The sequence below is a fragment of the Pelodiscus sinensis genome, chromosome 1 (genome assembly GCF_052426305.1).
Source record: "Pelodiscus sinensis isolate ZL-2025 chromosome 1, ASM5242630v1, whole genome shotgun sequence".
Classification (NCBI taxonomy): domain Eukaryota; kingdom Metazoa; phylum Chordata; order Testudines; family Trionychidae; genus Pelodiscus; species Pelodiscus sinensis.
In genome coordinates, this window is record NC_143052.1 from 318,104,544 (window position 1) to 318,128,794 (window position 24,251).

General features: G+C 42.4%; 1 protein-coding gene across 2 annotated transcripts in view; it reads left to right on the forward strand.

The window, feature by feature from the left end:
- Nucleotides 1-24,251, forward strand: part of DYNC2H1 (dynein cytoplasmic 2 heavy chain 1) — a 328,959-nt gene that overhangs the window by 221,210 nt on the left and 83,498 nt on the right. For both annotated transcript variants that reach the window (XM_089775660.1, XM_089775659.1), the window contains 3 exons: nucleotides 5,311-5,383; nucleotides 13,849-14,009; nucleotides 21,581-21,706. In XM_089775660.1, the coding sequence (XP_089631786.1) occupies nucleotides 5,311-5,383; nucleotides 13,849-14,009; nucleotides 21,581-21,706 (360 nt within the window). The remainder of the gene's footprint in view (nucleotides 1-5,310; nucleotides 5,384-13,848; nucleotides 14,010-21,580; nucleotides 21,707-24,251) is intronic.

Here is a 24,251-nt window from a genome sequence, read left to right on the forward strand (position 1 = left end):
TAAGTTATGTGTAAATTGTAGCATGAAAAGAAGGGTCTTGGCAACTGTTTTAGCCTAAAGATAGATACATCACTTTCCAATCTATGATAACTCCTTGGGCAGAGTTAGCCATTGTGGAGAGCACAATCAGTTGTAACCCTTTGCAAAGAACTATACAGGACACATTCCACATCTTCATGTATGTACAAAACCTGCTTTGATGACATATTATTTGTATTGTGGTAGTGTCTGAAGGGTCAAATGGATATTATGGCCACATTGTGGTAAATTCTATATACTGGAGCTTGCCAGAACACTAGTGTGCATGACTTTTCTGTGTAAAGTATGTTGAGAATATTTCCAAGAGCCAAGATCATCCCTCCCACCCAACCAGGGATACAGAAGTCTGCACATAGGTAATCTTGTGTGCCTTAGAAATAGTATGCATATAAACACAAATGCAAATAGCAAACTTGATTACAAGGGATTTTCTACTTTCAGTTCCCCTTAAATTGGATTGTGCTGCCACCAGATGTTGCTATGCACAGTAAACAACAGAAACAGAATTAGCAGGAATAACAAAGACCTCTCACTTCTCAAAACCATAGTGGGGTACTTCAAACAAAATAAACATCCTGCAGTTACTGCCAGAGCACATAATTCACAAAGGCTTCCCTAGACATCATAATGAATTCATCTTGAAAAAAATAACCATCAGGTCTATAGCACAAAACAAAACAAACAAACTCTCAAACACTAGTATCATGCAGTGTAATGAGTGTGTAAAGCAGTGGTCACCAACCAATACATCAGGATTTACTGGTAGATCTTGGAGCCTCTGACAGGTAATCCTGACAGGTTTGGCCTGGATTCTATCAAGTGCTGGCACTTCAGTTTCCCCTCCACCCAGTGCCGTGCTGCTCCTGCCCTCTGCCTTGGAGCTGCTCCCCCCCCTCCCCTGGGAGCCTCCTGCTTGCTGTGCAGAGTGTGGGAGGAAAAAGAGGGAGGCGCTGATGTCACAGTGACCCCACTTCTGTACCCTATCCCCACACAGAGAGAAGGGATGGAGGGAGCCTAACCCATCATGGCTGGAGTAATTATCCTTGTGGTAATTGCTGCTCCTGGATGTCACTGGCATGTCCCTGCAGCCACTAATTGAGGCAGAGCAGGAGGTCTCCATGTGCTGTCCTTGCCTGCAGACACCACTCCTGCAGCTCCCATTGATCAATAACGGGGAACGGTGGCCAGTAGAAGCTGTGGGCTCAGTGCCTGTAGATGAGAGGCCAGCACATGGTACCATGGACCTATTGCTGTACGTGCCAGCTGCTTTCAGGAGTCGTGCAGGACCAGCGGAGGAGTAAACCTGCCTTAACCCCACTGCTCCACCACCCAGAAGCCATCTCAGTTAAATGGTGTCCCGCCAGAGCCTGTACCCTGAACCCCTGTCCCAGCGCTGAATCTCCTCCTACACCCACCCTCCTGCCCCAGATGCAAGTCTCCCTGCACCAAAACTCCTTCCCAAAGCTTGCATCCTGAAACCCCTCCTGGACCTCAATCCCCGACCCTGGGCTAAGCTCAGAGCCCCTCCCAGACTCTAAACCCCTTGGCCCAAGACAAGAGCCTGCACCCCTACCCCAGCTTGGTGAAAGTGAATGAGGTTCGGGGAAGAAGGGGGATGGAGTGAGCAAGGTGAGGCCTCAGAAAAGGAGTGGACGGGGTGGACTCAAAGAAGGGGTGGGAAGGAAGTGGGGTCAGGGTATTTGGGATTGAGGTAGATCTTACATTGCACTTAAATTGAAAAAGTGATCTTGTGGTTAAAAAGGCTGGAGACCACGGGTGTAAAGGGTATCTTTGTGGTTTTGGGGGATATTTTTAGAAGCTAGGTTATGTTTAGACAGTGGGGCTATTTCGGGATACCAGAGGTATTTCAAAATAGCTACCTTGCATCTTTTAAACACGCCTGTTATTTTGATTTTTTTTCTAAATAATGAGTGTGCTATTCCAGTATCTCTGTGATCCTCGTTCCACAAGAGTTAAAGGATGTCTCAAAATAGTGCATTATTTTGAAATTTGGTGGCGTGTAGCTGCACCAGATTTCAAAATAACCTATTTCAAAATGTAATCGAAATAAGACACAATTTGCATAGTGCAAATTGTGTATCTTATTTCAAATTTAGGGTGCTGTGTAGTTGTACTCCCAGAGAATATAGATCCCAACAGAGATGGAGAGGAACCATCTGCACAAAATTACTTAAGTCCCACTAATTGGGTAGGGTGCGTCTACACAGCAATCTAAACTCAAAATAAGATACACAATTTGCTCTATGCAAATTGCGTATCTGATTTCAATTGTATTTATAAATAGCTTATTTCAAAATCTGGCGCATCCACGTAGTGCCAGATTTTGAAATAACGTTCTATTTCAAGACATCCCTTAACTCTCGTGGAATAAGGTTAAAGGGATGCTGAAATAACGCGCCTGTTATTTCAAAAAATATTTTGAAATAACGGGCGCGTTTAAAAGACTCGAGTAGCTATTTTTGGACCCCTCCAGAATCCCAAAATAGTTCTGCTGTGTGGACATACCCTTAGCTTCCTGCATGATGCACCTCTTAAGAAGCAGTATAGTCTTCTTTGCCTACATTGCACTTTGACACTTTAGGTTGAATAATTGCAGCTGACTCTGGTTTGTGGGGCTTTTACTAGTGTGATGATGGTGTGCATGTTTGGGCTTGGGCTGTAGCATGAACGCTGAGATCTTCCCACCTCAGTTAAACAGTCCGTTAGCTTGAACCCCATGAGCCTGAGTCAGCTGGCATGGGACAGCTGCAGGTGTCTAATTATACTGTAGATACACTCAGATGTAACAGTGAGATCCAGACCCTTAATGGCTAGGGGCTCCAATAAACAGCTGACCCTGTTCTGGAGAAAGTCAGCTGACATAGCTGAACAGCACCCAATGATGGGGTCTGTCATAACCATGGGGATTGGCCAGCAACCTGGGGACTAAGGGATTAATTATGTCCCTGTACCTAGCCAGGTATCTGCTCACCCAATAGAAATGCAGATAGGGATTTCAAACTGAGACAAAGGAATCTTTGGGTTTTCCCTCATTTGTCTCTGAGCCAGTTTGCTGTCTAGATACTGAGGGAGACAAAAGACATGTCTCTCCAAGAAAAAGACTCTTCATAATGTGTAAGTAGGGTAAAGTCTAGATAAATCCATCAAGTTTTATTGTTTTCTGGTTTGGGAATTTGGATCTGATGTCTGTGCTGTTAGAAATGGTTTTTCCTCTCTTTTGCAACTAAGTCCTGAGCCCATGGGAATCCTCCATGAGTATATTAATTGGTGGCTCTTACTGTCTAGCCATTACAACTATGCTTGTAACTGGGGTATTGTTTTAATAATAAAAGTTCTTTCTTTTTTTAATTAATCTGGTATTGGTTTATTTCTGTGTCCTGGAAAATCTGTCTGTGGGATCTACATGCCTCTGACGAGGGGACAGTAATCACAGACTGCAGCTTGTATTTTTTCTTTTCTTTTCAAGTTCTTTGGAGAAAAGAGCTTGGGCTACCCTGGGGTTGGTTTCAAGTGTTCATTCCTGTTTGTGGGTTCAAAAGCACTTGATAGTGGCAGCGGATTCCCCAAAATCCGGGTATTAGGATTTTGGGGGGAGTTTTTGTACCAAAGCCTGTAGAGATCAGGTTTTGGGTTGCTTTTGTGGGCCCCCCACTTATGCATTAATCATGAGAAAGTGGTGAATAGCCTTGACAGGGTCTGATTCCTAGCTGGAAGATATAAATGAGGGTCACAGCTCAGCTCCAGGGTTGCCGGGTGTTGAGTTTTGAACCGGACAGTCCAGTGTTTGAGCTTTCTGTTCAGGAAACAAATTGAGAAAATATAAATGAGAAAATATAAATGTCCAGTATTTTCTAAATAAGATGTAATATAGATTATGATGTAATGTCAAATGTGTCCAGTATTTTTGTTGAATACAGGTATTATCCCGGACAGTCTGGTATTTTCGACTCCTGTCCAGTAAAAAATTCAGAGAATACTGGATACCTGAGATGTCCGGTATTTTCTGAAATTTTCCCTGGCCAGGAGGCAAAAATGCCGGGCACCTAGCAACCCTACAAACACTCAGCGCCCGGTCTCCCTCTCCCTCCCCCCCCCGCCCCAAGTCCCGCCCTGGCTCCCAAAACCCCCAGCTCCTGGGCTTACCTGGTTCCCCAAGGCTGCCAGCACAAAATGGCTGCCAGCTAAAAGACCTAGGGGAAGCAATGTTTCCCCTGGGTCTTAGTGCTCAACTTCTCCCTTGTTCCTATCCCTACACTCACTCTTAAAGGGGACATGCTGTTTTAATGCTGTTTTAGGTTTTTTTTTTTTTTTTTTTGGCTTATTAAGTCCTTGGAGTCCTTTTTTTTTTTTCACTTAACAACTTTGCTCCCCCCCCCCTTTTTTCCCCTTCAACAGAATTTTTTCCTGGTGTTTTTTGGGGGGAGGGAGGTGTTCAGTATTTTTGTTTCAGCTATCTGGCAACTCTAGGCAACCCTACGTCAACTGGAGGGATGGAAAGGTGAGTGAGAGAGGAGTCAGAAACAAGAAAAAGGCTGTTAGGACGTCCCCATGGGCCTCCCTAGGCTGGTCATATCGAGACCATTTTGTTACCAAAGGCCAGGGGAATCCACAATCTCAGCCAAAACAAAGGCTATTGCTTTTGTTATTGTTCTACATTTCCTTTTGTTTATTGGAGAATAAAACAGAACCTTGAAGAAAAGGACTATAAACTGAACTGGCCATGGCTGATTGTATGCCCCACTGCCACCAGTGTACAGAATTTTAGAGTATTAATTATGCAGGAAACTACCAGTGAAAGATCCTTACGAAGACAGTTAGTAAGGTAGGCCCAGACCTCCAATGTACTTCAGCTTCTAATTTCCATTGATTTCATTGGAAGTTAGGAACCTAAAACATCTTTGTTGTGGGCTGAATTGACATGCATCATAGCCTATCTGTGACAAATGGAGTATGGGTGAATCAATTAAACATGCTATATAGAGTTGGGTTATTTTTTGTTGGTAATAAAAACATTTTGTGTAATTTAGAGGTCCACGGTTGAAGTAGCTCAGGATAAAAAGATTACAAGTACTATTTATCTTAAACGAAGCAATATTGCAATTAAATTAAATTAGTTTAAGAAGAATTCCTCCTCTTTTCCAAAAAGATTTTTTTAAAAACTATTGTAAGCCTGCTGTTGAGTTTTAGAAATGTTACTGTGTACTGCTCTTCTAGTAAACTTGACTCTTACTGAATATACTTTATTTTAAGGTCCTTGTGGTCCAAGCTGTCAGACCAGACAGACTTCAAAGTTCAATGGCCCTTTTTGCATGTAAAGCCCTAGGTAAGTTGGTGGGTGTTGTAGCATATCTTTTTTTCTGCAATATGAAATGTGTGTTCGTCTTATTTTACTGTTATAATCTATGTCTTAAATCTTAGAAAGTAAGAGTACAATAGGATTTAGGTTTGCTTATTTCTTTCTAGTATATATGATATTTTTATACAAAAGGCTAATTACTTTTTTGTTTTCACTATATTTTTAAAATATTAGCTACAAATCTAATTACTAAATTTGTTTATCCTGCTCCTCTTTACTATTATTATACTTCTACAGATTCTCTGGAGACGAAGAGTACTGATTTTGTGAGGTTTTATTGTGCATTTAACTATAGCTTTAATTTCCCAAAACTGAGTGACGTAGCTAGATCAACCTAAGTTTTAGGTTTAGATCAGGCCTCAAACATGTCTGAATCTGCGACATGCCATAGTCATTGTTTGTGAAATATCAAACTCAGAAAATTCATAGCCTTACAACACTGCTCACTCAATACTTGCTCTAGAAATCTGACAACCAGTCAAGCTATATACACAGAAGAGAAATTATTAGTGAGGTTGCCATAGGCACTGTATATTTGTTCACACCATCCTTTGCCCTACTAAACTTACAATAAATAGGGGAAAATGTAATATGTGATGTAGAACATGATGGGTGTGGTGATAGTAGCAGCAGTGTACAAATTGGAAAAAGAAAAGAAAAGAAAAGAAAAGAAAAGAAAAGAAAAGAAAAGAAAAGAAAAGAAAAGAATGTAGCAGTACTAGTGGGCCTTGAGAAGGGATTTGAAGGAACACCGGAGAAGTGGCAGTGCAAACCCATTATTCCACATATAAACCAGTTTATTGCGTAGTAGGATAAAAGATTGGATAAATAGCAATGAGGGGCTAAATTGTACAAGATTTAAAAATAAGGACTGAAGTTGATGTCCGAGTAAAGGTAAAAGGGAACTGGTAAAGGGAGTCAAAGGCTGAAGCATGACATAACTGAAATAATACTGCCAACATTTTTGTAGATTGGCATTTTGCATGGACTGGTAGTCAGCAGCTTGGAATGTCAGTCTGGTAGCTGTTGAGCCATATTTAAAAATGCAGCAATGCCCTTCATGTTTTCTGATTTACTCTGAAAGGCCTACCTATTGCCTATTAATATATGTCAACAACAGCTTGTTTCAACCCGGAACATTTTTAGATTATGAAGAAGAGCTTGACATAGTTAGTATACTGTGATGAATCCATATTTTCTCAAAAATTAGCATTGTAGCTTACACCAGTATTTTAATAAGTTTAATTTTGTTTATTGACCTAACACTTGAATTTGCTTAGAGTTAGTGGGACAGATTTTAACTAAAATGTGCAATAGTGATACACAGAAAAATGTTTTCATGATCTTTCTTCACATAAATATATTTTCAGAAAATTCTGTTTTTGTTTGTTTTTTCACTCTTACTTTAGCATGTTTAGACTAGTCATTGACTTACATAAAAATTGTAAACTTTTAATTCCTTGCTTATAAGTCATACCTATCATTGTCATTTTTTTAGTATTTATTATTGCCAAAATGTGAAAAACCAACTTATTATTAATATCTATTTTTGCACATAAGTAATTCTCCAGTTCACAGATTGACTGATTGTGTTAAGCATTCCCACAAAAGCCAAAGAAACCCAAAGACTATGGTGCCTTTTAAGCTCCTTTTACATACACTTGGAAACTCAGATGCTGTCTCTGACTGCTGCGTCTTTGCCATTGTGAACATCTATTCACGGTAGCTGTGCTCTGAGCAAGGGGATTTAGTCCTCTGACTCATGTTCATTTGGGGTTTTCTGGTGGTATAATAGTTTTTCTTTGTCTTGCTTAGCAGAGTTTATTCATGCAATTGAATCCTGCTCAAAAAGAGCAAACAATGCCAGTATCTTTATTTAGAGGGCATTAACCTACCTTGTCAGAGGCAGTTACTGACCAAGTAGTGTTCTTTGTGACAGGGAATGGACATGCTGAAGCCAGCTCCTTTGTAAAAGTATCTATGTTTGGATTGACTTCTTATTGTTTTAAAAATCTGGCTAAAATGGAAATGCAGTTTTAAAGAGGCTTTACATTAATTATCTACAGCTTTATTTTCTTTAACAAAGCAGTAATGCTATCCAGAAGTACAAGAAGGGCATGCTAAACAGCACATCAGATTTCATTCTGACAGGCACTTTCCTAAAACTGAACCGCCCTTGAATTTTTTTAGTCCTCTTACATGCAGTTAAATCATAATTATTTGCCAAAACAAATATAATGAAATCTGCTATTTCTGTTTGCAACTATAAAATATCATTAGTCTGTTGTATAATGTTAACATTACTACACACAGATCTCAGATATAAGGGAATAAAAACAATGGGCTATGCTTACTGCTGGCATAAATTGACATAGCTGCATTTATTTTAAAACAGAGCTTCTGTGAAAAATTGTTCCCTGACTTCAATGGATGCACACCAGTTTTCACCAGCAGAGAATTTGGATCATTGTTTCGATGCTCTGTTTAGATGTTGATTTTTTTTTCTTCTCCCACTTCCCCCCCCCCCCACACTCATGACAGTTTCTCATAGAAACAGCTCTATATTCCTAACCTTTTAACTTTTTAATTTCCTCAGACTGCAGCACTACAGGCAAATCTGTATTATGGGTTTTACATCCCATGTTACTTTTGCTCCTGTGGTACTTCCTCAGGCCATCATACAACTTCACAATGGCTATGTGATCCATCAGCATTGTGATTCCAAATTCCAGTTTTTCTTTCCATTATTGTCACATGTCTACAAGCAAAGCATTCAATCATTAGAAACATAGATAGTTGGGTTTGTGATGACCGGGAGAACCGTATGGTCACTTGCCTGCCTGGTGCAAAGGTTGCGGATCTCTCGAAGCATCTAGATAGACTTATGTGTAGTGCTGGGGAGGAGCTGGTGGTCGTGGTACATGTAGGTACCAATGACATAGGGAAGGGTAGGAGAGATGTCCTGGAGGCCAAATTTAGGCTGCTAGGAAAGAGACTGAAATCCAGGACCTCTATGGTGGCATTCTCGGAAATGCTTCCAGTTCCACGCGCAGGGCCAGGTAGGCAGGCAGAGCTTCAGAGTCTCAATGTGTGGATGAGACGATAGTGTAGGGAAGAGGGGTTTAGATTTATTAGAAACTGGGGACACTTGGGAGAGGGGGAGCCTATACAGGAAGGATGGGCTCCACCTAAACCAGGGTGGAACCAGACTGCTGGCACTAAACATTAAAAAGGCCATAGAGCAGTTTTTAAACTAAGAGATGGGGGGAAAGCCGATTGGTGCGGAGATGCACATAAATTGAAGGGAGACTTCTCTTAGAGGAAAATCCATTGATAGAGAATCTCTAAGCTGTAGTCAGAAAGAGAGGAGGGGATAGGGCAAACCATGGGCCAGAGCAGACAAATAACCGCATACAAAGGAATCCAATGCATCAGGAAAGGGCAGACAAATAAGCAGTGGCAAATTCTTAAAGTGCTTGTACACAAATGCTAGGAGTCTGACTAATAAGATGGGTAAACTAGAGTACCTCGTATTAAATGAGGAGATTGACATAATAGGAATCACTGAAACCTGGCGGAATGAGGAAAATCTGTGGGACACAATCATACTGGGATATAAAATATATAGAAAGGATAGAACAGGCCGGGTGGGTGGCGGAGTGGCACTGTATGTGAAAGATAATGTAGAATCAAATGAAATAAAAATATTAAGTGAATCAAAATGTTCAATAGAATCGCTATGGATAGTAATTCCATACTCCAATAATAAGAAATTAGCAGTAGGGATATATTACCAACCACCTGACCAGGACAGCGATACTGACATTGAAATGCTAAGAGAGATTAGAGAGACTACCAAAATAAAGAACTCTATAATAATGGGGGATTTTAATTACCCCCATATTGACTGAATACATGTCACCTCAGGAAGAGAAGTAGAGATAAAATTTCTCAATGGCTTAAATGACTGCTTCTTGGAACAGCTGGTGCAGGAACCCACAAGGGGAGAGGCAATTCTCGATTTAGTCCTGAGTGAAGTGCAGGATCAGGTCCAGGATATAACCGTTACAGGACCGCTTGGAATAGTGACCATAATATAATAACATTCAACATTCCTGTGGTGGGAAGAACACCTCAGCAGTCCAGCACTCTGGCATTTAATTTCAAAAAGGGGAATTACACAAAAATGAGGAGGTTAGTTAAACAGAAATTAAAAGGCACAGTGACTAGAGCCAAATCCCTGCAAGCTGCATGGAAACTTTTTAAAGACACCATAATAGAGGCCCAACTTAAATGTATACCCAAAATTAAAAAACATAGCTAGAGACCTAAGAAAGAGTCACCGTGGCTTAACCACCATGTAAAAGAAGCAGTGAGGGACAAAAAGGTATCTTTTAAGAAGTGGAAGTCCAATCCTAGTGAGATAAATAGAAAGGAACATATACACTGTCAAATCAAGTGTAAAAATGTAATAAGAAAAGCAAAAAAAGATTTTGAGGAACAGCTAGCCAAAAACTCAAAAGGAAATAACAAAATGTTTTTTAAGTACATTAGAAGCAGGAAGCCTGCAAAAAATCCTGTGGGTCCCCTACATGATCAAGCTATAAAAGGAGCAATCAAGGACGATAAAGCCATTGTGGAGAAACTAAATGATTTTTTTTCTTCAGTCTTCATGGCTGAGGACGTTGGGGAGATTCCTGAATCTGCACTGTCCTTTGTGGGTGATGAATCTGAGGAACTGTCCCGGATTGAAGTGTTATTAGAGGAGGTTTTGGAACAAATAGAAAAACTTAATGTTAACAAATCTCCCGGACCGGATGGCATTCATCCAAGGGTTCTAAAAGAACTCCAATGGGAAATTGCTAAGCTATTATCTGTAGTTTGTAACCTATCCTTTAAATCGGCTTCCGTACCTAATGACTGGAAGGTAGCCAACGTGACACCAATATTTAAAAAGGGCTCTAGAGGCGATCCTGACAATTACAGACCGGTAAGTCTAACTTCAGTACCGGGCAAATTAGTTGAAACAATAGTAAAGAATATAATTGTGAAGCATGTAAAAGAACATAATTTGTTGGACAAAAGTCAACATGGTTTCTGTAAAGGGAAATCCTGTCTTACTAATTGGTTATAGTTCTTTGAAGGGGTTAAGAAACATGCGGACAAGGGGGATCCAGTAGATATAGTATACTTGGATTTTCAGAAAGCCTTTGACAAGGTCTCTCACCAAAGGCTCTTGTGTAAATTACATGGCCATGGGATAAGAGGGAAGGTCCTTTCTTGGATTGAGAACTGGTTAAAAGACAGGAAACAAAGGGTAGGAATAAATGGTAAATTTTCAGATTGGAGAGGGATAACTAGTGGTGTACCCCAAGGGTCAGTCCTGGGACCAATCCTTTTCAACTTATTTATAAATGATCTGGAGAAAGGGGTAAGCAGTGAGGTAGTAAAGTTTGCAGATGATACAAAACTGTTTAGGATAGTCAAGACAGAAGCAGACTATGAGGGACTTCAAGAAGATCTCACCAAACTGAGTGATTGGGCAACAAAATGGCAAATTAAATTTAATGTGGATAAGTGTAAAGTAATGCACATCGGGAAAAATAACCACAACTATACGTACAGTATGATGGGGGCTAATTTGGCTATGACAAATCAGGAAAGAGATCTTGGAGTTATCGTGGACATTTCTCTGAGAACTTCCACGCAGTGTGCAGCAGCGGTCAAAAAGGCAAATAGGATGCTAGGAATTATTAAGAAAGGGATAGAAAATAAGACACAGAATATCCTACTGCCCCAGTATAAAACTATGGTACGCCCACATCTTGAGTACTGTGTACAGATGTGGTCTCATCACCTCAAAAAAGATATTTTGGCCTTGGAAAGGGTTCAGAAAAGGGCAACTAAAATGATTAGGGGTTTGGAACGGGTCCCATATGAAGAGAGGTTAAAACGACTGGGACTTTTCAGTTTAGAAAAGAGGAGTCTGAGGGGGGATATGATAGAGGTATATAAAAGCATTTGTGGTGTGGAGAGGGCTGATAAAGAAAAGTTATTTATTAGTTCCCTAAATAGAAGAACTAGAGGACACCAAATGAAATTAACGGGGAGCAGGTTTAAAACTAATAAAAGAAAGTTCTTTTTCACACAGCGTGTAGTCAACCTGTGACTCCTTGCCAGAGGAGGCTGTGAAGGCTAGGACTATAATAGAGTTTAAAGAGAAGCTAGATAATTTCATGGAGGTTAGGTCCATAAAAGGCTATTAGCCAGGGGATAAAATGGTGTCCTTGGCCTCTGTTTGTCAGAGGCTGGAGCGGGACGGCAGGAGACAAATTGCTTGATCATTGTCTTCATTCCACCCTCTCTGGGGGACCTGGTGTTGGCCACTGTCGGCAGACAGGATACTGGGCTAGATGGACCTTTGGTCTGACCCAGTACGGCCGTTCTTATGTTCTTATGAAACTTCTGACCTGGTAATGGTTTTGAATTTGTGTCCTGCATTCCTTTTTGCAACCTGTACTAACTAATTTAGTCTTCTTTTAATTACACTAGTAGTGAATGGGGACAAACTGAGTACACTCTAAAGTAACCTCTTACAACAATCCTTTAAGATTCAAAGGTGGATACAAAGGTTTTCAGTTCCCCTGCATGTCAGTAAGCTCTTCCAAATCTGTGGCCATCCTGTATAATATTATGAATACAGTTAATTGTACCTTTTGTTGGACGTTTAAAATATTTGCCCAATTTTTTATGGTGACATTCACTTTGTTTTCTTTCCAGAACTATGTAGGTCAACTTGTCACACCCCTCTGACATGATAATTTTAGAACTTAATTTTTACCACAGTGTGATGGGTCATATATATTACTTATTTCAGATGCCATTTTTATAGCAGTTGATAGTGCTTATATCAAAGTGTGATCTATTGGTACCTCCATCTTACATTCAAGTCATCTATTAAAAAGCACTATTATGGGCTCTGCAGCCACTCAACCTCAACCAGGTCTTTTCCTTGCTGTCTGGGTCATTGTGTTGTTGGAAAGTAAGAATGAAAAGCAACTGACTCCTTTCAAAAAGCAAAACTGTGAGTTCCTGGAGAGAAATTCACTCATTTTATGTAAACTGTTGATCTTCGAATGAAAGAAGCTGTATCAATGTACTGTATTAGCCATCAATTATTGACCTCAGGTGAACAGCATTTGAAGTTGTTGATTGAATTTATCATCTGCACAGCATACAGTCAGTAGATTTTCTCACATCAAGAAATAATACAACATTTCCTTGCATTTCCCCCAAAAAACTTTGACTCCTCAATACGGGCCTGGGATGCCTTCTAGAATTGGGAACAGAATATCTATTGCCACTTTATTTCAAAGATTTTGAAGAAAAGCAGACTATGAAAGGTTTGATAAACCAAGGTGAATATGGGAGCCTTGGTTCTCCCACATCTTGAACGTCAGAGTGGAGCCTTGGCTGGTGACTTCTGTCCTATTCAGCTAGTGTTATTGTGGGGTGTTAATTAGCAACTGTGATTAAATAATATTGAAGGCTAATGATTTGCCAAGCATTGTTCTTTCACATACTTTTTTGTGTTTTACAAGATGAAAACATACAAGATGATATAGATTGGTTCCATGAATGAGTTTTTTTACAGTGTGAATTAGGGATGTTAGCTATCATGTAATTGAAAAGTTGTGTAACCATATGAAATCTTACCAGTTACATGACCATTCAGTATTTCCCAGAGGGTGGGGTCAGCAGCCAGTGCTCTAAGCGTAGTCTCTCAAAACTCAACAAGGAAGTATTATTCCCTGAAATCACAGCAATTTCATTTTGACTTTGATTAAAGAGTTGACACTTGTCATCAGTTCCAGAAATTATGAACTTTGAAGAAGGCTTTTCCTAATTTTAGGTTGCACTTGAGAGCAGTTTCTACTCATCAGCTACAAGTACATTTCATCTGTCTTTAGTCCTCCTATTGTAACCAAAAGAGAGCTTTGTTTGTTTCTTCTGGTTCCAGGTTTGATCCCTCCCTGACATATGTGATGATGACTGTATAAATGTGTAAACAAATTGATTGCAGGTGAAGTAACGTATTCTTAAATAATGAGTGGTTCTAACATAAACACATTTTTATGATAATTAAATCAGTCATAGCAATTAAGGCAAACCTATATCCATAATAACATCTCTCCTATTTGTCTTGCCATTTAATTTTACAATATCAATTTGTTGCATTGCAGTACCTTAATTATATACCAAAGTGGAACTTTTATATGAACCAGAAGTTAAAAAAACCTTTCTTTTAGGAAGTGATGTTTTGTTTCATCTCTATATATGGCTGCTTTATCTTTGAGTGGAAGAAGTTTGTTTCTGCAGAACATCTTAATATTTGTTGTTGCTTTATTTTCTTAATATTTATTCAATTGCAGAAATAAAAGAATTATCCCCTCCACCTCTGAATCTGAAACGTCTATATAAAGAGACATTGGAAATTGAGCCCATCTTGATCATTATTTCTCCTGGTGCTGATCCTTCTCAAGAACTACAAGAACTTGCCAATGTGGAAAGACATGGAGAGTGCTACCACCAGGTTGGTCTTACATATATATTTTAACTGAAATAGACAATAAAGAAGTTCAAGTAATGTTCAGTACTACTAATCTTAATTTTCTTTAGGAAATTCTGTAAAATAGTTTGGGATAATAGATATCTAATAGTAGGTTTTGTTCAGTATTTTCCTTTTTCAGGTCTGGCCGGTAGATCATTCAAGATGGCTTCCTTAGGAAAGCACTTAGATTCAGGAGGTGAATGTTTTGTGACAGTATAAAGTTTAGTATTGACTAGAAGAACAGATGCTTTCCTGCATGGGTGCAAGCAGTTAACATATGTTGTTTGCTCTGCACTGCATTTCATCACAAAAGGTCAATTGATGTGACTAAAGAGTCTGAAGATCATTTTTCAAGAGCAGGTCTCATCAGCTCATCCATCAGCACAAGATAGAATGACTCTGGGTTGCATCTAAAAATCCAGCAATGAATAAACAGAAGATTCCAACCTTCTCTAAGCCTCTAAATTCAAAGCACAGATAATATTTGGTACCATTGAATGCAACTTTAAAAAAGATGCACAGTAAAAATAAGAAGGATTTATCTTCAAATGTCAGCTGCTTAGAACTTATCAATATTAGCTACAATTGGTTCCATGATATGTGCATAACCTGATAGTAATTAACCTTTTAAGGTCTTTCCATAAAACTGATGCACTTGTCCCAGTTGGTATTTGAATTGGAAGTACTCCACTTTGGATCTGAAAGAAACCTCCTCAACTCCTCTGATAAAATGAGAACAGGGTAGAGGCAATTTAATGATCCCTCTCAGCAGTTTTAAAATTTGTACCTTTTTCCCAACTGACCACTAGAGTGATATTTCATATTCTAACGATTCAAATCTCTCCAGGATCCCATCTAGTTATTAATATCCACAAGACCAGCTTTCTCACTTTTTCTCTTCTAACATATCTGACGTTAGCTCTGAGTGTTGTTAGGTCCAAGAATGCCCCTTCCTTCCTGGCAATCTCATACAATGTAATACATTTCTAGAATGATACGTGGACTAAGAGTGACATTCTTATGGTAAATCTTCTGGTGGTTGTCCTACTAAAAAATTAGAAGCAGAGCATTAGTCTTCAAAATCATCTTCCTCAAACATTTCCCACAGAAGACAGAGAATCTCTGTTTTTTTAGATCCAGGGCCGGCCCACAACATTTTGGCACCTGAGGCAGGGAGCTCAAATGCCCCTGTGCCCCCTCGCTTGGGTCAAAACTTTGAAAGGTCTCAAATCTGCCTTCTTCTTGTTCTACTCCTCTCATGATATTGCTCTGCTGCCTACCCCAATAAAGGAGAACTAACAACTTAAAATGCATTGTTCAAAAATTTTAAGTAACACTTAACTTTCAAATGCCTGAACAGCAAATGTAACATTTCTTGTGTGCATAGTAAACACTGACATTTTTATTTGTTTGAATAATCAAAGTGGTGCTTTCCATGCCTTCTTTGTTGCAAAGATTTGAACTGCTTCCTGAAGGTCCACAGTCTGGGCCAGCTCATGCTCTATTGAGATGGTTTCAAGGCTGACCAGCCTCTCCTGTGTCATTGTGGAGCATAGATGTGTTTTTATTAACTTCAGCTTGGAGAAGCTGGTAGCTGTTACAGGAAGTGTTAGAAGTATGCGCAGAGCAACAAAAGCATTTGGAAAGAGGGTGGTCATCTTATTTGTGCATATATATTCCAGAACAGCCTTTGGAAGGCTGAAATGCATCTTGAAAGGGCTTTCAGTTCATCACCCAAATCATTTGCATCAATATTGCGCATGTCATCATGTATCAAAACTGTCTCTAGTGCCCTGCATTGCTGGTGTAGGTCTTCTTCAGGTATAGCGAGGAGTTTTGGAATATCATGCAACATCCCAAATATACTGCTGTGTTCCTTGAGCTGCTTGAAACATTCTTCAACTGACTATATTGCACAATATAGCACCTGGTTAGAGAACTCAACTTTGAATTTTTGTTTGGGGTCTCTTATGGGATTATCCCATGCCTCGTAATCAAAATTTCTTCTTCAGTGACTCTTGTATTCTTGAATGGGTGGGAAAATAGCTTCAGTGTGAAGTTCCTCTGCCAACCTCTGTGCACTCTTCAGAACGTTTTGAAATCTCTCATCTGACGGGTAAGACTGTAGGTATGACTTTGCTTTGTCCAATTGTTCCATTGCTCTAGATCAGGGGTCTCCAAACTACGGCCCGGGGGCCGGATGCGGCCCGCGAGGCCCTCTCATCCGGCCCGTGGAGACCTTTTTGGATTCAAAGGCAGAAGAAGTGAGATTGTTTCAAAACCCATTTGAAGCAGATGTGGCCAGTTGCCCAGATGAACTGCAGCTGGAAGTCATTGAGTTGCAAGCAAATGACCTCCTTAGGGACAAGTTCAAAATAGGACTGGTGGGTTTTTACCAGTTTTTGCCCAAGGAAGACTTTCCTAATGTCAAAACTTTTGCATCAAGGTACCTTTCAATCTTTGGAACAACATACCTGTGTGAACAAACATTTTCAAGAATGAAATACGTGAAGAACAATTTGAGAACAAACTTGTCCGATGATAATCTCAGGTCACTGTTGATGTTAGGGACAACAAATCTAAAGCCAGAAATGTCTGCTATTTTGGCATCCAGGAAACAATTTCACCATTCACACTAATACAGGTGTTCATGTGTAGTGTATGAATGTGTTATTAAATAATAACTGAATAAAATAATATTAAATAAATAATTAAAAACAACATCCATGTTTTGATTGTTTATTTGGACCTCAAGTGTGTAGTCGGCCCCCGAACTGCTGTTTGATAGTTAATGCGGCCCTCGGGCTGAAAAGTTTGGAGACCCCTGCTCTAGATATATCAAGGTCAACACCTTGGAGTCTCTTGCTTACAACTTTATTTCAAACAGTATGTCATACCACAACACTAAGCCACACAGAAATTTGAAGTTATTTATGTTTCTGGTGATTCCATTTCCTTCTGCCACTGTTTTCCCACGAACAGTTCCTGTCATAGCGTTATCCTCTATAATGGCAAATGTGGCATCATCTATCTTTCCAATTTGGTGTTTGATAGGCTTTATTGCCTCCACTCGACTTTCCCATCGTGTGGCACTCAGTGGTTTCAGTGTCAAAGAGGATGTTCCCAGATGTTGCTTCAAAATTTGCCATCGATGAGTTGATGCAAAGAAAAATACATAAATGCTTTGAATTACATTAAAAAATACATCAGCCTCACTAGGAGCTTATGCTGCATCACTGACCACCAAGTTCAATGAATGAGAACTGCATGGGACAAAAAAAACTCGAGGGTTTAACTCTCAGATCCATGTCTGCACTCCTCTGTTCTTTCCTCTCATGTTGGCACCATTATCGTAGCCTTGACCTCTCATGTCAGCTATCGCAATTCCCATATCTTCCAGCTTTTTAAGAAGCACATTTATCATACCAGCTCCTATAGTATCATCAATGTCAATAAATTCTAGAAAATGCTCTCTTACAGTCACCATTGCAGGGACATTTTCACTAGGTTCTGTTGTTACAAAACATACCATTAAAGTAATTTGTTCCGTATGACTGATGTCAGGTGTGCAGTCCAGAATAACAAAGTAATATCTTGCTGACTTCAGATCTGCCACAATCTTCTGTTTGACTTTCGTTGCCAGTAATTGTATGAACTCATTTTGAATTGTTTTTCCAAGGTAGTGGTGTGTGTACATTTCTTGGATGGTGACTCTTCTTAGATGCTCCTGGGGTACAGCATCAAACTCAGCTATCAGCTGCACAATTTTAAGGAAGTTTCCATTGTTTGGCACATACAGCTGATCTGAAGTGCCATGGAGTGCTAGGTTTTGGGTAGCAAGCATTCTCACAATGGCAGTGAGCCTTTTCAGAACATTTTGCCAGTAAAGAGATTCTGATGCAATCTTCTCTTGATGCTGATCATCTATGGCGGCCTTTAACTTTAGTCTCATCTGAAGCTCTTTCCACCTATGAAATGCTCTCTGGTGATTTGCTGCCTTCTCATGGCATGCCAGATTTCTAGCCAGATTTTTCCAGTCCTTTGTTCCTGTAGAACCCAATGTGGCTGGAGCATTAGACTGGAAGAGTTTGCAACAAAAACAGTATGCAGCATTCTGGGTTTTTTAGTACATAAGCCATGTCCTCTCCACTTGGTCACCATTGGGGATTTCACGCCAGTAATGTGTTGGATGGAAATTTCTGTTTTCATTGTCTTTGGGGATCATGAAGTTTTCACTTGCTGTGACCCATGCAGTACAAGGAAGTCTCTCAGGCTATTGCTCAAGTGGGTCCACAGTCCTGGATCCTCTAGACTTAAGGAACTAAACTCAGCAGCAGCTGTTCCTTGCACCTCCACCACACCCTTCTTTAATCTACACTTTTCTTCAGGAATGTGCATGGTTACATCCATTTGAGATGGAGATATGGATGCTGCAGTAGCTGCCAGGTCACCTGCATCTGACTAACTGAAAGATCAGGCATCTCCTCACCACTCATGTCATCACTGGGGCCGGAAGGCTCACCATGAACATTTGTGTCTATGTATTTCTTTTCTGTCTAAGCTCCTTCCTGCTTAGATAGAAAAGCTTCCTTTGCTTTCTTTCTTTTTATGAATGCTGCCCCAGAGGGGTATTTTCTTCTTTCACTCATGACTGCTATTCTGTGCCAGCTATAGTGGCTCTCAGCACTCAGTTGAAGGGGACAAATAAGCAGGCTGGTAGTAGGGCCTGAGTGAAGGAAGATATCAATGTCTTAAAGGCCTAACGGGCTCCTACTACTTCAGTTGACTGCCTGTTCTCCTCAAGTAGTTTCAGGGAAGTAGCAGGAAACAGGAAGCTCCCTGAGAAGCTGGTGTTAATCAGTCCAGGCTCCTGGGGGTGCTAGCAAGGTACATAAGAGGCTCCTCCTCCTCTCTCTTTCCCTGCAGCTCCTGCTGCTTTCTGTTACTCCTTCTCCCCTTTTCTCCTGCCAGTCTGTTGCGTCTCTGTGCCCTCCTTTCTCCAGTACAGCACTCCACCATCTCTGTGCATCTGTGCATATGCACCAGCAGCAGACACAATTTTCTACACTGGGCACCCCCCCACAGTCTGGCACCTGAGGTGGCCACATCAGTTCGCCTCATGGTAAGGCCAACCCTGTTTCTCTCATAAATCATTCCTGTAAGCTGGCAGAGAGTAATTCTGACTCAAAGGTGAAAAGGAACAGACCACTGAGGTTTTAGCATCAACTAACACCTCTAATAACGTGATCACCTTTTCTGTATCTCCTCCTGATTATTCAAAGACATTCCAAGATAAGATATCTTGTGTTTGGTTTATACACTAGACATCTCTGCATTGTCAGTCTAAGAGAAGGTCCACAAACTCTTTGATTTATTGGAATTCAGGGATAAAAAGCATAACAACTCCTTCATCAATGAGTGTCTGTCTACTAGAATTAGCCACAGAGTCATGGTTTCCCTTACTTCTGTTTAATCAGTGACAGAAAATCCAAGACAGACTTTAGTAGCTTCTTTGGCTTCTTCAAAAGCGACGAGGAGTCCTGTGGCACCTTATAGACTAACTGAAGTGTAGGAGCATAAGCTTTCGTGGGCAAAGACCCACTTCGTCAGATGCATGTAGTGGAAATTTCCAGAGGCAGGAATAAATATGCAGGCCAGGATCAGGCTGGAGATGACCAGGTGGATCCAATCAAGGAGGATGAGGCCCACTTCTAGCAGCTGATCTGGAGGTGTGAATTCCAAGAGAATAGAAGCTGCTTTTGTAGTTAGCTAGCCATTCACAGTCTTTGTTTAATCCAGAGTTGATTGTGTCAAACTTAAAGATGAACTGTAGCTCAGCAGTTTCTCTTTGAAGTCTGGTCCTGAAGTTTTTTTGCTGCAGGATGGCTACTTTTAGATCTGCAATTGTGTGTCCAGGAAGATTGAAGTGTTCTCCTACAGGTTTTTGTATGTTGCCATTCCTAATATCAGATTTGTGTCCATTGATTCTTTTACGTAGGGACTGTCCTGTTTAGCCGATGTATATAGCAGTGGGGCATTGTTGGCACATGATGGCATATATTACGTTGGTGGATGTGCAGGAGAATGTACCAGTGACAGTATGGTACTCCTCGTCGCTTTTGCAGATTCAGACTAACACGGCTACCCCTCTGATATTTGGCTTCTTCCTAACCAATGTTGCATCAAGACCTTGTTATTTGACAGTCTCCATTAGATGGTAGAGGAGCATGGTTGAATATTCTTTAAGAATATTTCTGGCAAACTGGAGCCAATGGTAACTGTGAGGTAAACAAAACGGCATGGGCCTGCTTGTGACTTCCCCTTAGCAGGCCCACAGAACACTTTGAGAAACACTGCATTAGTTCAATGGTTTCTATACATAATAAAGGATATACTGCCTAGATCAAATCCCTTTCTCCTTGTCTAGAATGCTCAGTTCTGTGTGTTGATGCATGTATGCTCCCTAGTACTCAGATGTTTGCAAAGTTTGGGAGATTTGCGAGGTGTGTTTTCCAATAATGGTGATCTTCAAAAGAAAAACATTTAGGCTGCGTCTAGACTGGCATGATTTTGTGGAAATACTTTTAACGGAAAAGTTTTTCCATTAAAAGTATTTCCACAAAAGCGCATCTAGATTGGCATGGATGCTTTTGCACAAAAAGTGCTTTTGCACAAAAGCATCTGTGGCCAGTTTAGACACAATTTTGCGGAAGAAAGCCCCGATCGCCATTTTAGCCATCAGGGCTTTTTTGTGCAAAACAATTCTTCCCTGTCTACACTGGCCCTATTGCGCAAGTATTCTTGCTCAAGAGGGCTTTTTCCTGAGTGGGAGTGTGAAAGTATTTGCGCAAGAAGCACTGATTTTGTACATTACAAAGTCAGTGCTCTTGCGCAAATTCAAGCAGCCAGTGTAGACAGCTGGCAAGTTTTTGCTCAAAAGCACTTGCTTTTGCGCAAAATCTTGCCAGTCTAGATGCACCCTTAGGCTACGTCTACACTGGCATGAATTTCCAAAAATGCTTTTAACGGAAAAGTTTTCCGTTAAAAGCATTTTCGGAAAAGCGCGTCTAGATTGGCAGGATGCTTTTCCACAAAAGCACTTTTTGTGGAAAAGCGTCCGTGGCCAATCTAGACGCCGTTTTCCGCAAAAAAGCCCCGATTGCCTTTTTCACGATCAGGGCTTTTTTATGGAAAACACTACTATGCTGTCTACACTGGCCCTTTTGCGCAAAAGTCTTTCGGAAAAAGACTTTTGCCCAAACGGGAGCAGCATAGTTTTTCCGGAAAAGCACTGATGATTTTACATGAGATCGTCAGTGCTTTTCCGGAAATTCAAGCAGCCAGTGTAGACAGCTGGCAAGTTTTTCCAGAAAAGCAGATGATTTTCCAGAAAAACTTCCCAGTCTAGACACAGCCTTAGAGAATTATGGTTAAGGAATAACCTTTGTATTTTGTATTTATAATCTAATTTTAAATAGATTGTTTTCTTTTCATTATTCAACAAAATATTAAGGCATAGTAAATTCCTGTTACATATGTGTTTCTTTTTGTAGGTTGCAATGGGACAAGGCCAAGCTGACTTAGCCATTCAGACTCTAAAAGAATGTGCACGCAATGGAGAATGGCTGTGTTTGAAGAACTTGCATCTTGTTGTATCTTGGCTTCCTATTTTGGAAAAGGTGAGGAAAACTGCATCTGTGTCATTTCAGAAACATCGTACAACTTTCATGCTAAATGTGCAAAGTTAACAAGTAAAAAATGAGTGTCTAGAACAGAAATTTGCAAGTTTACTAATCACCTCTGTAGTCCCCTTACTAAAGGTGTGTCTGCTTATTTTCTGGGAAGACCCTGCGTTCTACAGTCTAGCCTCACAGACTACTATTCCCATAAGCCCTTGGGAAAAACAGGGAGGAAGTGACTCTTGTGTGGGAGATCGGGGTCTCGCCACGTGCATGAGAAGAGAGGCCTAGCAGTCTGAGACTCTGTCCTTGGATTTTGGAACAGAAGGGGAGCCAGGCTGCTGTGGAGGAGTTTGATCCAGTCCAGGGGCTGTTAGAGTGAAGCTACAGACTGGGACTAGATGCCTTTGGTATGGTTGCCAGGTGTCCAGTATTGTAGCGGACAAGCCGGTATTTGCGCGTTCTGTCCGGTAAAAAAAATCAGAAAATACCGGACATGTGATTTTTTCCGGCTGCGCACTGAATGGAAGCCTGGCGTGGGCGGGGGGAGCGGCTGGGAGTCCCAGCTGGGAGGCGGGGCCACGATTGCTGCCGGCAGCCCTCAATTGGTTGAGAGTGAGGAGGAGAGGAAGCCTCCTCTTTGCTCATGCGTCTCTGGGAGGCTGCGCGGGACAGGGCAAGTGCCCAAGTCAGTTCCTCTCCCCGCCTGCCAATTTGCCCCTCCCCTTCCCAGCCAGCTGGTTCTCCCCCACTTCCCCTCCTGATCTTCCCCAGCCAGCCCCCTGCACCGCCCCCCAGCTCTGCTTCCCACCGGCCCGTTCCTCTTCCTTGTCTCACCTGACCAGCACCGCTGTACCTCTCCCTGTCCCCCCTTCCTCCCGCCCCCCCATATCCCCCGACAGCTGTGCTTCCCGCTTCCCCTTCCTCCCCGCCCCCCCTTCTTCCCCGCCCCCTGCCAGCTCTGCTTCCTGCTCCCCCTTCCTCCCGGCCACCCTTGCGGCCCCCAACCCTCTCAAGCTGTGCTTCCCACCCCCCCTTACACCCGACCAGCCCTGCTTCCCCTTGCCCCCCATTTCTCCCAGCCAGCCCTGTTGTCGCGCCCCCCCATTAGCTGTTTCCAGGCCCTTCCCCCCCCTTCTCGGCCAGCACTGCTCCCTTCCTGGCCACCCGCCCCCGCAATGAAGTGTGTTCAGGGTTGTGACGGGCCAGCAGCTACCCGCACTAGAACGGGGCGGGCAGCGGCCCGGCCCCGGCAGAACGCCCGGGAGGGGTTGCCCCGCCGGCGCGCAGCCAGGAAGTTGCGCCTGCCGAGCACCACGGGGAGCAGAGACCCGCGGCCGCGCCAAATAGGGCTAGCTAGTGGGCCAAGCCGGACATGCACGCCCCCGGCAGGGATGCCGGGACGCAACCCCGCCCCTTGCATCCCAACGCAGGGACGCCAGCAACACCGGGGGCAGGGACGAGGGGGATGGCATGACCTCCGGCGGGAGGTTTAAAAGCCACCCCTGAGCCAGGGCAAGGAGGAGGACGCTAGGGAGGCAATTCCTCCCTCCCCGTTGGAGATGGGAAGCCGGGACTCCAGGGGAACTGCGGGGCAGACTCCTGCATACCCCCAACAAAGAGGTAAGGACCGACGGTTTGGGCCCAGAAACTACGGCCTTAAGGGCGGCTAGGATGCAGCCCTGGGCAGGGCCATTCTGGTGCCCGTGGGCTGACGCGTTATGGGGTGGGACCCCGTCAGCTGGGTAAGGGTCAACACCCAAATCCTTAGGGCCCCGGGCTGGGACTCGGTAGAGAAGTTGGGCCTGGATCCCCCTAACTTCCTGGATCCCTCCATGCTGCACCCACGTGGGAGAAAAGCGAACGAGTGTGAAATGGAAGGAACCTCCACCCCGAGAACCGTGGGGACGGACCGAGGTGCCCCAGGAGGGGAACCCAGGACGCAGGGCTCGCTGGGTCCCGATACTCCCCAAGGAGGGGGTATTGGGAACTCGCGCCCATTTAACTACTGAAATTGTAAAAGTCAGACGGCGGGCTCGCTGGGCCGTGACCCTGAGGAGGGGGTTGCATGCTCACGCCCAGAACTAGATCCGTCATAGCGGTGGGTTTTTTTTTTTATATGATTACCTGGTAACCGCTAGCAGGTTCTCGGAGGTTGTGTGTCCCCCCTCCCCCCCCTTTTTTTCCCCTTCAACAAAATTTTTTCCCGGTGTTTTTTTTTGGGGGGGGGGGTGAGAGGGTGGTGTTCGGTATTTTTCTTTCAGCCATCTGTCAACCCTAGCCTTTGGAACTGGGATCTAGCAGGCTGTTTCTGATAGGCACAGCATGAGACTATAAGTAATTGGGCCTTTTTGGGAAAGTGCTGCCTAAGACAGCTGCTGCCTAGCTTGGACCTTCATACACACTTCCTGCAGAGAATCTCCATTACAGCTGCAGTTCTTCAAGTGCGCCCACGCAAGCAAGAGTCTGGGATTCTGAGTCCAGCGGTGTGCACACTCTGGGGTGGGATCAGGGCAGATGAGAGTTTTGCGGGGCCCAGGGCAGC